At 35.6% G+C, this 13,856-nt stretch overlaps 1 protein-coding gene and 1 long non-coding RNA gene across 2 annotated transcripts; one reads left to right on the top strand and one right to left on the bottom strand.

Moving 5' to 3' along the window:
• The first annotated feature begins 2,131 nt into the window (after nt 1-2,131).
• LOC131073724 (disease resistance protein Roq1) lies at nt 2,132-8,031 on the top strand. Its single transcript, XM_058010226.2, has 5 exons — nt 2,132-2,861; nt 4,074-5,208; nt 5,336-5,611; nt 5,732-6,721; nt 6,903-8,031. Exons 1-5 carry the CDS (start codon nt 2,320-2,322, stop codon nt 7,455-7,457), a joined length of 3,498 nt encoding a protein of 1,165 aa, XP_057866209.2. The 5' UTR covers nt 2,132-2,319; the 3' UTR covers nt 7,458-8,031.
• Nucleotides 8,032-10,095: 2,064 nt separating this feature from the next.
• LOC131073725 (uncharacterized) lies at nt 10,096-13,370 on the bottom strand. Its single transcript, XR_009112966.2, has 3 exons — nt 13,320-13,370; nt 10,550-10,645; nt 10,096-10,379 (listed from the first exon to the last, which is right to left on the bottom strand). It is a non-coding gene; the product is annotated as an uncharacterized LOC131073725 (long non-coding RNA).
• Between the last annotated feature and the right edge of the window lie 486 nt (nt 13,371-13,856).

Raw genomic sequence — 13,856 nt, 5'->3', positions numbered from 1 at the left:
AGCTACAATTTTGAAAGCTAAAAGATGACAACTAGATTCTAGGGAGTTTATTGTAGTGATGATCTTTTCTAGCCTACAATATGTTGTCATATTCTACTGGTCATGGCCAAACCTAATTTTATATGTGTGCTTGAATATTTTTATTTCTTCAAGTTTTCCCTATTAGTAAGTGGAAACTCTAGTATTTCAAATTTAATATGTTTTACTCCAACAAAGTTTTCCATAAAACATTCTTTTTTTGTAGCATGTGAGAGTTACTTATATAGTTAGAAGGTATAGGCCACTGGTTTTCAATACCATCCAAAAATCTAATGTTATGATTAAGGTGCATGATGGTTTCACTTGTCTTGCTATAGACTTTATCACTCTTCTAATTGACCATGGCTCTAAGTGCTTGAATGTTACCTTAGCTATTATCCCTACTTAAAATCATTTTTTGTGAAGTTGGGACATCCTTGACCCTCTTCCATGAAAGCTATTCATTCTACCATACATAAGTGTTTTAATTTCCCTCATAATGGGTCTATTATCACAATCAATCATAGTCTTTACCAACCAGTTGACAACAAGATGTGGAAGTTTTACCCTTGATTACTTTTGGCCTCAACAACCTAAAAATTTGAAACCTCAAAATGATTCTCTTTTTTTATTTTATCAAAAATAGAAAAATTAGATTATATCGACCTTGAGTAAACCTAAGGATCCTTCACCTATTGATATTCCTCGTCCTCATCCTGTACCTAGACTTCTTCCTACTCCTTCTATTCATCCTCTCTATTTTGCAGTCCCACCACGTACATCATATAAAGGAAAATGGCCTCTATCCTGTATCTCTCAACCTAGTGAGATTTCTTCCATTCCTCCTCTTATGAGGGAAGAAAAGAATCCCATGTTGATTAATCCTCAACCTTCACAAGTTTTGAGTCAAACTAAGAGAAATCCTAGTGTGAGAGAACACCAACAAAGACTTCATACCAAGGATTGTGAACTTGCTTCCCAAACCAATTCCTCCCCAAAGACACCAAATGTTGACTTGGTCCCATTTTTCCAATCTTAGCTTGACCCTAGGGAGAAAGTTCAAGTTAATCCACCACATCAAAAGTTAAAAATATCTATTCAAAATGAATGTTCATTTCTTTTATGTGTTAAAGATCCTATTGTGATTAGCTTAGATGATGATATTGATGTTGATGCTAATGCTAACAATGTTGATCCCAATGATTTTGATGATATGTATGAGTTTATTGAGATTAATCGTGAACTATCTTTAGAATTTTCAAAAGCATTAACTCTAGTTGCTAGTGACAAACAAAGTGACTCATCATTAGATCATGGTCCTTGTCTAGAACATGATGTAGCTCCATCTATTTTGATCACTTTTTCTCCTCTTGCATCTTGTCCAACACATCTAAGTGATGTTAAGCAAGATTGGGGGGCAAACAATTTGCTTGACTAGCTTCACTTGTTGAATAGACTCTTATGTGTGTTTGCTTGTATGTAATGTGCTTCCCCAATAATGTGTTACTTGAAATTTTTATGCTAGGCTATCTTGGCCGAAGCTATTCTGGCTCCAAAACAGACCTTTTGTACAGCATGATAACGGCGTGTTAGTCAATCACAACCGTTTATTGCAAAATTGACGGTGTAAAACGCATGACTAACACACGTGTTAGTCAATCCGTATTGCCATTTTGGAGCCAAAATAGACGCATCCGGCTATGGCCGAAGCTATTTTGACTCCAAAACAGACCTTTCGTACAACGTGATAATGACGTGTTATCTTTGGATGACCTTTATTGCTCTATTGACATAAGGTAATAAAGAGGTTGAATATATTATGACATTTTCTTATTTGTATCTCAATACTTGTATATGTCATATCAATGTGATATTGTTCATAAATGTTCGTTTGTGTTACTTGAGGGACAATGCAAAATGTTGAGATCTCTCTCTTTGCTCTGTAGTTGTACCATGTTGACCGAAAAATACTTCTTTTTGTTCATCTAGCGTGTCACATATATTTGTTAGGTCACAGATCCAAACCGTACCTGCAAGAACGACATTTGTTGTCTTCTTATTGCAGATAAGTGCTGATTTTTTGCAATAACCTGGAACCAAGTCATTGTCGACTCGATCATGGGTTGTCGTGTTCTTGCAGGCGTGCCCCTGCAAACAACCTACCAATTTAAACTTTCATCGCTTTTTCTGCATACTTTACCTTTTGAAGCACTGAATTTCTTTTTTTCAGCAATAGGGCGTTTCTAACATATCCATTCTTGATTTTGTTTTCTTTTTCACCAGAGCATCAATTTTCTGTTAATGGCTTCCACTTCAACATCTGGTCGAGGACAACAGGAACGCGATCCATTTTGGGTGCTTGAACCTCCCAAAAAAAAGATAAAATCCTCCTTGACTGCAAAACAGTTTGATGTATTCATCAACCATCGAGGCCCGGACACCAAAACGAAGGTGGCTCAGCAGCTCTACGATGCTCTACAGGAAGCTGGGATCCGGGCATATCTAGATGCTCCAGAGACTGAACTCGGAGATTATTTTCCTTCTGCCATTAAGAATGCCATATCCTCTGCCGTAGTGCACATAGCCATCTTATCACCGCAATATGCAGAGTCTCCTTGGTGCTTAGCTGAGCTTGCTTTGATGTTCCAAACCAAGGCTAGAATTATTCCCCTCTTCTACCATGTTCAGCCATCAGACTTCCGCTACATCAAAAATGGAGTTGCGGAAGCATTTTCCAAACACGAAGAGAAGGGCAGATTTCCTAGTCATGACATTCAACAGTGGAAAGAATGCCTGCAGAATGTTTCATGGCTCAAAGGCTACGAACTCAACAAAGAAAATGAGTAAGACATCATCATGTGCTTTCCATGCATATATATTTCTATATTTTGTTAATTTTTGTTTTCCTAGAAACTAGTTTAACTAGTCTAGGAATCGTTTTGTATTTACTATTATAGCTTTTATACTTCACCCTGGACAAAGTGTTGGTTATGTAAGTCTAAAATGGCTATTAGTAAAATCAACTCTATAATGACGGACTTTCTCTCGAAAAGTTCAGGAGATCCTTTTGAACTTTGTTTTGAGCCTCGAATAAGATCTGTGTAATTAGAGAAAGGGGGCGCTTAAGATTTTTAAAGTAGTCCTGTTGGCTAACTTGCGTGGCCAGGAGATTTATTTCTCTCAATAAGAGTGTTTATTTGATCTGAATTATTTTGCCAATTTAGAGGACAATACCTAAAGCAGAATTGGTGGTATTGTAAACACATAATAAATCATATAAAAATTTCATTTCATTGAAAATATGTAAGAACCATACAATTTTTGGCAAATTCTGTGAAAGAGAGCTGTATGCCCTTGAATCTATCCAATTTGGGCAAACTCTGTGAAAGAGAGTTGTATGTCCGAGCCCTTACAAGTTAGGCAATCTTGTAAAGGAGATGTATGCCTGTGGACTTCATGAGAGCTGATACAAATTGGCTAACTCGACAGAAGAGATGCATGTCATAGCTTTGCAAATTCGTCTTAAGAGTTGTATGTCTATAACTTTGTAAATCTATAACTCTTCAACTCTTTGCAATTGGATTCGAATTGGGCTTATTTTTAAGCTTTCAAAGAAGTTGAACAACCACTACATTTATGTCCTCATCGGAAATCGAAAAGACAATCCAGTATTGAAAGGTCATTACATTTATATAAAGACAAAAATTAATTAAAGATTAGAATATTTAATACTCTGACTTATTTCTGATCATTATTCTTTCAAATTTGCTAAGCAGACTATTTTATAGTTCTTTATTTTATGATTTAGACTGAAGTGTTGTTCAGTTTTTAGATGGTTTTTTCGCCTATTCGCCATATACGGCTCTGTTGTGGAAAGTAAACAAGTTTTCTCTTCCATTTTACTGTACAAGTATTTTTATACGCTCCGACTGCTTTTGTGCTTCAGCCACTAAGCTTTTTCAATTCGATAAATATTTTTGTTTTATAAATTGAAAAAAACTAAATTACTTACAATATTTTAATTATATTTTTGTTTTAACTTTTCTTACTTTCAGCGATCCGAGCAAGCTGTGCGATGATGTTCTGTCCGCTGTAGTTAAGGAGAAGCAAAAGAGAAAAATTCCATTCCAAGTTGCACAATATGCTGTGGGACTTGACGAGCTTGTGAAAGATTTCCATAGCCATTGTCAGAGAAATGGGCAGATGAGAGACAAGATAATTGGCATCTTTGGAATGGGAGGATCTGGCAAGACCACTCTCGCTAAATATTTGTTCAATAGCAAACATTCAGAATTTAGTGGATCAGCTAGTCTGTTTGATGTGCGAGAAAACCATGTCAAAGGTAAGCTGACTTCTTTGCAAAGTAAGCTTCTCAATGATCTGTTTCCTGGAAATCATTATTCATTTTCTAGTATAGAAGAAGGAACAGCCTATATCAAGCATGAGCTTCAAGGGAGCCACGAATCAAGGTTCCTTATAGTTATAGATGATGTTGATCATCAAAAGCAATTGGATGCCCTGTTACCCAAGGATACCCTCAATCCCAATAGTTTAGTGATTGTCACAACCCGTGACGAGAGACTTCTTATAAAGTTCGAAGCGACAGTCCGTTATAAGATGAAAGAGATGAATCCAGAGCATAGCAAAGAACTCTTCTGCTGGCATGCGTTCCATACGCAATCTTGTAAAAGGGGATTTGAGAATTTGGTAGATAGCTTTGTCGAAGCGTGTGGAGGTTTACCTCTTGCTCTTCAAGTAATGGGTGGGCATGTTTTTGGAAGTGGCGTGGCTTATTGGAAGTTGCAATTAGATGAGGCTAAGGCAAGACTAGACAAAGACATAAGAGATACGCTTAAAATAAGCTATGACGCTCTGGAAGAGGATCAAAAACAGATCTTTATGGATATAGCTTGTTTTTTTACAGGGGAAGATGAGAGAAAAGCCATAAGTATATGGAAGGCTTCAGGTTGGAGAGCCGAACATGCACTTCAGACCCTCAAAGATAAGTGTCTTATTGAAGTGCAAGATGGGGTGTTTGCCCCTGTAGGATGCCATTATGAGCCAACATTTGTTTTGAAAATGCATGACCACCTCCGCGACTTGGGGAGGGAAATGGCAGATAAAGAAACGGTCCAGCCAACAGATAATCAAATGAGCCATCCTCGTCGGCTGTGGCGTCCTGAGGATCTTGTATGTGTTTTATGCAGCCTTAAATTTATGCTCCTAGTTGCAAATGATTTGTTTTCTGTAAGCTGTTAGAACATTTATAGGTAAGTTAGAGTGAACATTTTCTAACTACAAATAATTTTGAGTTCAGATTGGAATGAGAAAAATCAAGGGATTCCAAAGCACCCTCGCTGGGTCCGAAGGAAAAAGTTTCAGATGTTTCATAAATCGGGTCGACATTGAAGATGATTTTTATATGAGATGTTTTCTGGGGAGTTCAAGGACATCAACTGATTTACAAGTGCTTGAACTTTCCTCTATTTTTGGTCATCGGCGTATTCCTGAATACCCGATTCCTCTACAAAATCTGCACACTTTAAGTCTTGAAAGAGTATCACCTGTGATATTGTGGCAAAGGGATGACCAGGTACATGCTTTTTCTTGATCAAAAATTAAATTTTGGTCGCACCAGCAATTATTTCGGTCTTGTGAGATTTTTTATCATTGAAAAAAATAGTAGTTTGAACAAAGTGGTTGTAAATTCCAGGTTCTCCTCAAGTTGAAAGAGCTATCTTGCATCTTTGATAGTATCTTAGACTCCAGTCTTCAAAATATGTATATGAGCGATTTCAAGAAACTGCTGAGTTCGTTTGGAATGTTCAAAAATCTGAGAAGTCTGCAAATAGAATGTGGACCTGAGTTCTTAAGATGGGAAAGTATTATTGAATGGAATCGCTTGCAGAAATCTATAAGAGAACTCACCTATCTGCAAACTTTAAGCTTGAAATCCTTTAAGGTAGAAGGGGAATTTGCTCTAAGCAACAGGGGAAAGACAACTGTTGATCTGTTTCCTATGAGAAATCTTGAGGCCATAATTCTGTGCGGTGTATTGAAAACAACGGTGGTCTCCATTAGTGGACAGTTCTGTCCCAACCTTAAATCTCTTCAGCTTTGTTGTATGACAGATCTGATTGAAATGGATTTGACAGGGATAACCACACTGGAATGTCTGACACTGTTGAAATGTCAACAATTGAGAAAAGTATTGGGCAATGATCTGCTAAAACTTGAATTTTTCAATATAAAATTATGTCCGACTATGAGAGAGTTCCCAAATTTTGGGGGTGTCAATTGTCTCAAGAGGATCTATATTAGCCAGTGTGAGAACCTGCAGGATGTATCAGCTTTTGAAAGATTGGAGAGATTGAAGAGGATCTGGATCGCTTATTGTCCAGAGCTGAAGCGTATAAAAGCTATTGAACACTTGAAGGGATTGAAGAGAATCTGGATTCAGGGCTGTACACAGTTGCATGATGTAGTTTGTTTTAATGAATTGAAGGAGTTGAAGAAACTCTTCATTGGGAAATGTACAAGGATGCAGAATATGGAAGGCATAGAACATTTATTACGCCTGGAGAGCGTTATCATTGTTGAATGTCCGAAGCTGACGAATATAAGAGGCGTTGAAGAATTGGAAGGACTGAAGGAGATGATTATTTCAGATAGTCCTATTATAAGTTGTGTCGAAAGGTTGCAGGTACTAAACACAAACACATGTAGTTACTCATCATTTGTCCATTATTTCCTTTCAATATAGTGGCTATGTTGCGTGTTAATTTTTTTTGGAACAATTGCATCTCAATAAAGTATTTCTGTTCAGTTTTCGACTTTCCATATGTACTGTTGAAAATAATTTATCGAGGACACTATGATTTCAGAGATTGCCATCTGAGCATATAACTATGGTGGGGAGATCAGCTATGTCAGATTTTATTTCAAATGAGGGTGATGAAGATGAAGATGAAGAAGGATTTAGATTTGGCTATGTGAGGAGATCGTCCATATCATATTTTACCGCAGATAAAATTGGGAACACATTGTCTATGGTGGATGCTTTTTATGAAATAGAGCGTGAAGGAAATATAAATAATATTTTGGACTGGTTTCATAAAACCCATCGCTCACTCAGTACATTCATCTTCTGCGCTTTGGTTTGGGATTCTCCTCAGATAGAGGGCGATATTTTTAATGGGACCAGGATTGTGCGTCAGAGACCTCATCACCTAAGACATATAAACCTGTTTAGTGGTGCTGCAGACTGGATATATATGTGCGTAGTTAATGAAGAAAGGTTCTCAGAATATGACTCCTGGATTCCATCCTCTCATTGTATAAAGAAGGCGTTTATAATGGGAGTGAAGGCAGGCGAAGAAAGGAAAACCCTTCACATACTGCAAAGCTTATTTGCTAAACTATGCATTCACAACAGCTGAATATTCTGAAAAAGATCTGTTGCGCTTTGGGCGTGTTGATTGGTGTGAGAGAGTGACAGTGATCTTGATTGCTCTGAGAGATTGGCTGCAGAGGAGCATGCTCTTTCTGATTTCGCCGACGATGAAGAATACATTGGTGGTGGTGATGATGATGATCATAATGCAAGTGACTTTTAATTCAAAATTCACTTGTTGCAAATGAGATTATGTAGATCTTAAAATACAGATTTTTTAAAAAATCATATGGGTCTTTATATAGAATGATCTTTTATTGGAAAAGGTTTTATACTCAATAAAACTAGCAGTTGCACGTTTTTTTTCGTGCAACAAAAAGCCAATAGGCTGTGTTTTTTTGTGTAGAAGGTAGTTTGAGGATCAAAACATGAGAGGCAAAAAGATGAAAGACAATATCCCACAATCATAATACCAACAATTGTGATAAAGGAATTAATAAACACCAAAATGAATGGTGGGGCTGAATCCTTGCTCGAAAGAATAACCTATAATTTGGTGTTTATCGACTTCATTTGACATCAGTAACCTAAAAGTGACATTAGACTTGTAATTTTTCAAATAAATTTGTGAGGCTTGACAAATTATCAATTTTATAAAGAGGTATACAAACAATACCATTTTTCCTATGGCCCTTCCATACACAGATCAAGATGTCGCAGAGAAATATGTTATAGCGTGTTTTCCATCTGTGGCAGGGAATTGAAGGAGAAGTTCGATCAATGAAATAAGCCTTGTGTAGACAAGGTGATCAACAATAGACATGCCTTGCCAGATGGTAGGGAGTAAATAGGGGTGGTGTAGCTTTTCAAGAATTAGGTTTGATATTGTGTTTGGTATCTCTGTTCAGGTGTATATGCTGGTTGTGTTATGGTTTCTATGTCTGAATATGTGTTTTGTCTAGGATTTCAAGAGATTTGCTGCCACGGAAATTTTTAACAGTCTTTGTATAATCTTGCTAGATCGCAACTGTTCTTCGGAGTAGATTTTGATAGTTGTATCTATGTGATCAAAAATGTTATGCAATTGTTTTTATATCAAAGGCGTATGTACTTGAAACCATATGCATCTATGAGTACAATTAACAAGAACTTACGACATACATGTTATGGATTGAGCTCCACAACCTTTGTCTAACAAAATCATCTCTAAAACAATTCCAGTGTTTTGAGTATAAAAATAATATCTACAAAAAATGACAATGTGCTGGATAACGGTAACATAACAAAATGACCCTAACAAGATCTCCAGGGAATGAGATTATAAACAATACTAATCAAAGGAAATTATGCACGCTCAATACCAGAGAACCTTTTTTAAAAAAAAATAAATTTACAGATTACATAAAGGAAAAGTTCAGGCTACAAGTATAACTGTGATCAAACATCAAAACTAGAACACACACCCCAAAAAAGCCTTAGCAAAGTTGCGTTCGTGAAATTCATGATAGAAAAAGATAATTATGTAATGAGTGATAATTGTTACAGTTTTAGTGTTTAATGATACAAAAGCAATTGAAACCCCTTTGCAAATTCCAAGCATTGGGAAAATGCAATTCACAAATAAAATGGTTGTTTACCTTCAAAATTAATCTCCTAAAAATGGAAAAAAAATTTGTTTTGTAAGAGCTCAAGAAAAGACAGGACCCTCAGGGATCTGATCTGGTCAACTTTAGTAAAAGTTTATAGAACTAATTCGGGGTCAGGGTTAAGGGTTTAAGATCCCCTATGCATATGTTGTACACACATCTCTGAACTTCTAAAGAAAACTCGATAAAAATAATAAGCGTCCTATTCCAGTATTTCCACATTCACCACAAAAGGACTGAGTGGAAAATTGGTTGAACGCACTCTTCAAGGAAATGCAATACAATTCTAATTGTGAATAGTAAGAAAACAACCTAAGTTCATATCTCTGTTTGGCTCATTCAAGTCGGCTATATCTAAAAACTTGAACGAGGCTTAAATTTACTAATAATAACTTAAAAAGGCCACCGCTACATATGACAGGGATCAGCTTACCATAGCGGAGTAAACTCATTCATGCGATTCATCGAGAATAAGATTTGAGGCCTGATCAAAGCCCCTCAAAATACCCTGCATGTTATGTACTTTCAATTCTCCACCATAGATACAAAGCACATATTTGAATAATCTTTTTAACAGAAGAACCCAAACAAAAAACAAATATACAGTGTATAGAGCTTCTATTTGGGAACTCCGTAAAAAGACTGTTCATATGCAATTGATTGTCTATTGGCAATATCAGACCTTATGAAGCATGTAGATATTGTATTGTAAGACTTATGAAAGTATCGTAAATTCACTTACAAGTGTCTATTTTAGAATGATCTCCTCAACATCCCGTACCTTGAAATCATGAAAACAAATACAGTGTATAGAGCTTCTATTTTAAAACTCCATACAAACATTATTCATTAGCAATAGATTTATGATATAAAAGAAAGATTTTGTAATGACAAATAAGAATACATGCCTATATATTCAAAATTCTCTTTATGCCACAACTTAAAATTTATATATTCTTTTACAATATTCAACAATAAATCATATGATATAAGATAGATTTTACTATGTTTATATCTTATAGCCTATGTGCTAGAACAAACATACAACTTTATCTCCAATTTTCCTATTGAAGTTGAGTTCAATTAAGCATTCTCTCCAACAAATGTAGCATTCATGGTTTCTGTTCTAACCACTGTTGTATAATTGACTCATTATGGCCGGAAAACAACTTGTTCCCTGTACTGAATAGAGTAAATGAAAACACATAAGAGCTTGTAAAAATCTAGCTGGAAGTAAACAAGGACATTGCCAAAATTCGAGAAAACAAATTGATAGAGCAATTGACAATGATCCATTGTGGTTGAGAAACTTCTTCCCTGTACTGAAGAGAGAAAATGAAAATGTATAAGAGCCAGTAAATATCCACCTGGAAGTAAATAAGGACATTGCAGAAATTTACGAAAACGAATTGACAAAGCAAAGTATATGCCTCCTAAATCGAATCCCCCAAAAGATAATTTAAATAAGTAAGATGAGAAAGATATGTCTAACCAAAATAATAGAAACCATTCTCAAATTCACATGTGACCGCCATTTTTTATGGTGCTTTCTTACTTTTTCTTCAGAGAAATTTACAATAAGTGCATTCTGCATAAAAATACAAATATGCTTATCATGAGAAAGTAAATATTATTGATCCTAGCGATGGATAAAAAATGACTCTCTTTGTTTTGATTCAGATTTGACAAAAATAAGGTATAGGCAATCCGAAACAGAATACTGGAGCATATATGTTGTACTAATATTGTGTTATTTAGCAATCACAAATCTAAATATTAATTTAAAATTATTATTACTGTATTGGATATTCCAATCTAAAAAACTACTGTAAATGGAGATGGAGTAATGAAATTTCCCTCAATAATTGATTCATGATATGGTAAGGCAACAATATTTCAATCTAGTCCAAACCTATGCCTCATATTTCTCTTAACAACAATTGATAGAGTAGCCCATATATTATTGTTCCATGGTAAATGTACTTAATACCTGGATAAACAGGTATAGGTAAACCTACTTAATACTTGGATAAGCAATTATAATACTTAATTAAGTTTTGGTAAAAAACACTGAGCATCTCATACAAAGAAGGTATAATATTTGATTTAGTTTGGTCCATCCATTTTATCATCTATCTCCGAAAAATAAGCAATTGACAGTGTGTATAGTTGTAGCATGAAAAAACTAATTATGTTAGAATAAGCAGACAGGAATAGGATTGGTTACAGCCATGATAAGGTTGAACTTCTGACAGAAGAAATGAAGGAAGAATCACAAATTTTCATAGTGGTCATAGTGATCAAAGAGATCCTTGCATATTTGGAAGAGGTAAAAATTTTAATTCTTGCCATCTTAGTTAGAATTTCTGGTGTTCATTCAGGGCTTTCTCATGTTTTCTCAACTGCCCAATGATTTTACATTATCTGTGCTCAATTTAACTTTTTGGTAATGATATTGGGTTCTGCTAATATACATGAACCATAATAAATTTTCACTATTTTCAAGTCATTTTGAGTTATTTGTATTGAAGCTAGTGTTTGCTTATGTCTAAACTGATAGTTAGCTAAGTGAGTCATTATTAAGTATATTGGGCTCAATGTCATTATCTTTTGATTTGTATAACAGCTTTCTGGAGTTAGTTTTGAATGTTTGTCATGCACTTATTGCTTTTATAAGTTGCAATATGTGCAACATAAATGAATAGATGAATACTGATATAAATGTTGCTATAGGTGCAATAGCAGGTGGCCTCTCATGTTGGACCAAACAAAGACAATGCAGAGAATGTTATACTTAGTAATATAAGATGCTGGATATACAGGAAACAAGGACAAGTTCCCTTGATGTTAATGAGGGTCAACAGCAAAAAATTTCACTTACTATGTAGGCTACGGAAGGCAAAAGAGAAGCACACTTTCAGGGAAACACATTGGAAAACAAGAACTACGAAACCCTAGGAAAAATAATCCATAGATATATGTATACTTGGATTACTGTGTTGGTTTGGCAAGATTGTGGTGCTCTTAAATTTCACCTTTGGCGTTGCTATTGATTCTCTTCAATGTTCTCCCTTTTTATTGGCCTTCCCCTGTTAATTGACATGCGTGCGCTTAACTTTCCTTTCCAGGCAGTTAAGGTTTGAAGACTGGAAGCGTGGATGGCCGGCGTGCATAGCACAATTTGCCAAGTGCATATGTAGAGGAGCAGTGTGCACAACATCTTTTACTAGCTGCACGAGGTGAGTAAACGACATTTGGAGGTGTTGTTGTCTCCATACCGTCGGGGAAAAACACACAAGCATGCAGGCTGAATTGAATTGAGGCTACTTTTTTCATTTGTATGTGAGGTGATGAAGGTAGTGGTTCAATTACTAAATTGCATTTAACAGGACAACCAACTGTCAATAGAAAGGCCTATGCCTGGTATGAAATCATATGGTTAGAATGTTGGTCAATTGTCCAAACTTCAAAATTGTTAAATCCCCTATAGAGAACTGAAATACCTTTTTTTTTGTCTAATGCAAATGTCTGAGAAAAATGGAAACTCACAAATTTTCTAAGGAAATATGAGAAGCATTTTGTAAAAGTTTTGAAGGTTGGTCCTAATCATAGTATCTTCATTCTGAAGAGGAGGAGGTTTTATTTAAGGTACTCCACAATTCATAGAACTGGGAGAGAATATTGTGGGAAAACCTTTGGAGGGGGAGGTCATTTGTAAATAAAATTTAATAATATGATAAAGATGAGACGCTTCTAGTTTCAAAAGATAAGTTCACTAAGGTGATCTAAATTGTTGAGACATTGTTCAAGTTAATATCTACGCTTATTATGACTAACAGTCACAGTTGCCATCTTTTCAATCTGCTTTGGACTTGGCTCTCTACCAATGATGGAATCAGTTCAGAAAACTCTAGTTGGAAAAGGAGAAACAAACCCTCTGCTTCAATTGCAGTCCTTAAGTCTGGTAGGGGCAGAACAAAGCTATACCAATTTAATACCAAACAAAGAGGAAAACTATAAGAAATCCTGGGTTATGATAACCAAAGGTACAATTAAATTGCAATTCATCAATGAATGTGATAGGAAGTTACATTTGAATCCAACATTGACGAAAAATACAAAGTTCTCTGGCTTAAACCTTTTAAAATTAATAATTAAAGTATCTCTTAGAAATAGCTATAATTGGAGGGAAAATCTATAAATCTTCTTATAGAAGCGCCAAATGTAGTACTCAACAAGGAAAAAATAGCGAAATAAAATACCTAAAATAGTGTTTGACTTGAGAGGTGATCATTTTGTACTCAGTCCAAACCAGTGTTCCACGGGCGTTGGGGACGGGGGGACGGGGGGACGAGGGGGACGCATTTCCGGGACGGGGGGACCAAGGGCCTAAATTTGGGGACGGCGGGGGGACGGCGGCGAGAGGGTGGCGGGGTGGTGGTGCTCATATATATACATATAGTACTTGAAAAACTAGTTTTGAAAAGATGTATAACAGTATAACAGTATAAGAATTAGATTTCAAATGAAACTATAGGAAATACCAAGATTACTTAGATTAGTGATACGTAACTAATTGCTAAAACTAAAAGTAAATAAAATTTGACAAATGAAATTGTCAAATTGGAGATTTCTCATTTCTATCATATGAATATCGAAAAAGGAAAATGAAAAATATGAATATCTGATGCCATTGCAAAGTCTATAATAATAAAGATGATTACATGATTCATCATTACAATGAGTAGCCAAATACAAATACATGTAGCAATAGCATTACAAAAGAGACGAGTCAAATA

Source organism: Cryptomeria japonica, chromosome 1 (assembly GCF_030272615.1).
Source record: "Cryptomeria japonica chromosome 1, Sugi_1.0, whole genome shotgun sequence".
NCBI classification, from domain to species: domain Eukaryota; kingdom Viridiplantae; phylum Streptophyta; class Pinopsida; order Cupressales; family Cupressaceae; genus Cryptomeria; species Cryptomeria japonica.
Note: the sequence above shows the minus strand (reverse complement) of the source record. Positions and strands in the feature narration are given on the sequence as shown.

What these genes read in the sequence shown, in the direction of transcription:
- LOC131073724 (XM_058010226.2), top strand. Translation starts at nt 2,320, where the DNA reads ATGGCTTCCACTTCAACATCTGGTCGAGGACAACAGGAACGCGATCCA. An exon ending in TGTGGCGTCCTGAGGATCTT is followed by an intron (nt 5,209 to 5,335) that starts GTATGTGTTTTA and finishes TTTTGAGTTCAG; the next exon opens with ATTGGAATGAGAAAAATCAA. An exon ending in GTTGTGTCGAAAGGTTGCAG is followed by an intron (nt 6,722 to 6,902) that starts GTACTAAACACA and finishes CTATGATTTCAG; the next exon opens with AGATTGCCATCTGAGCATAT.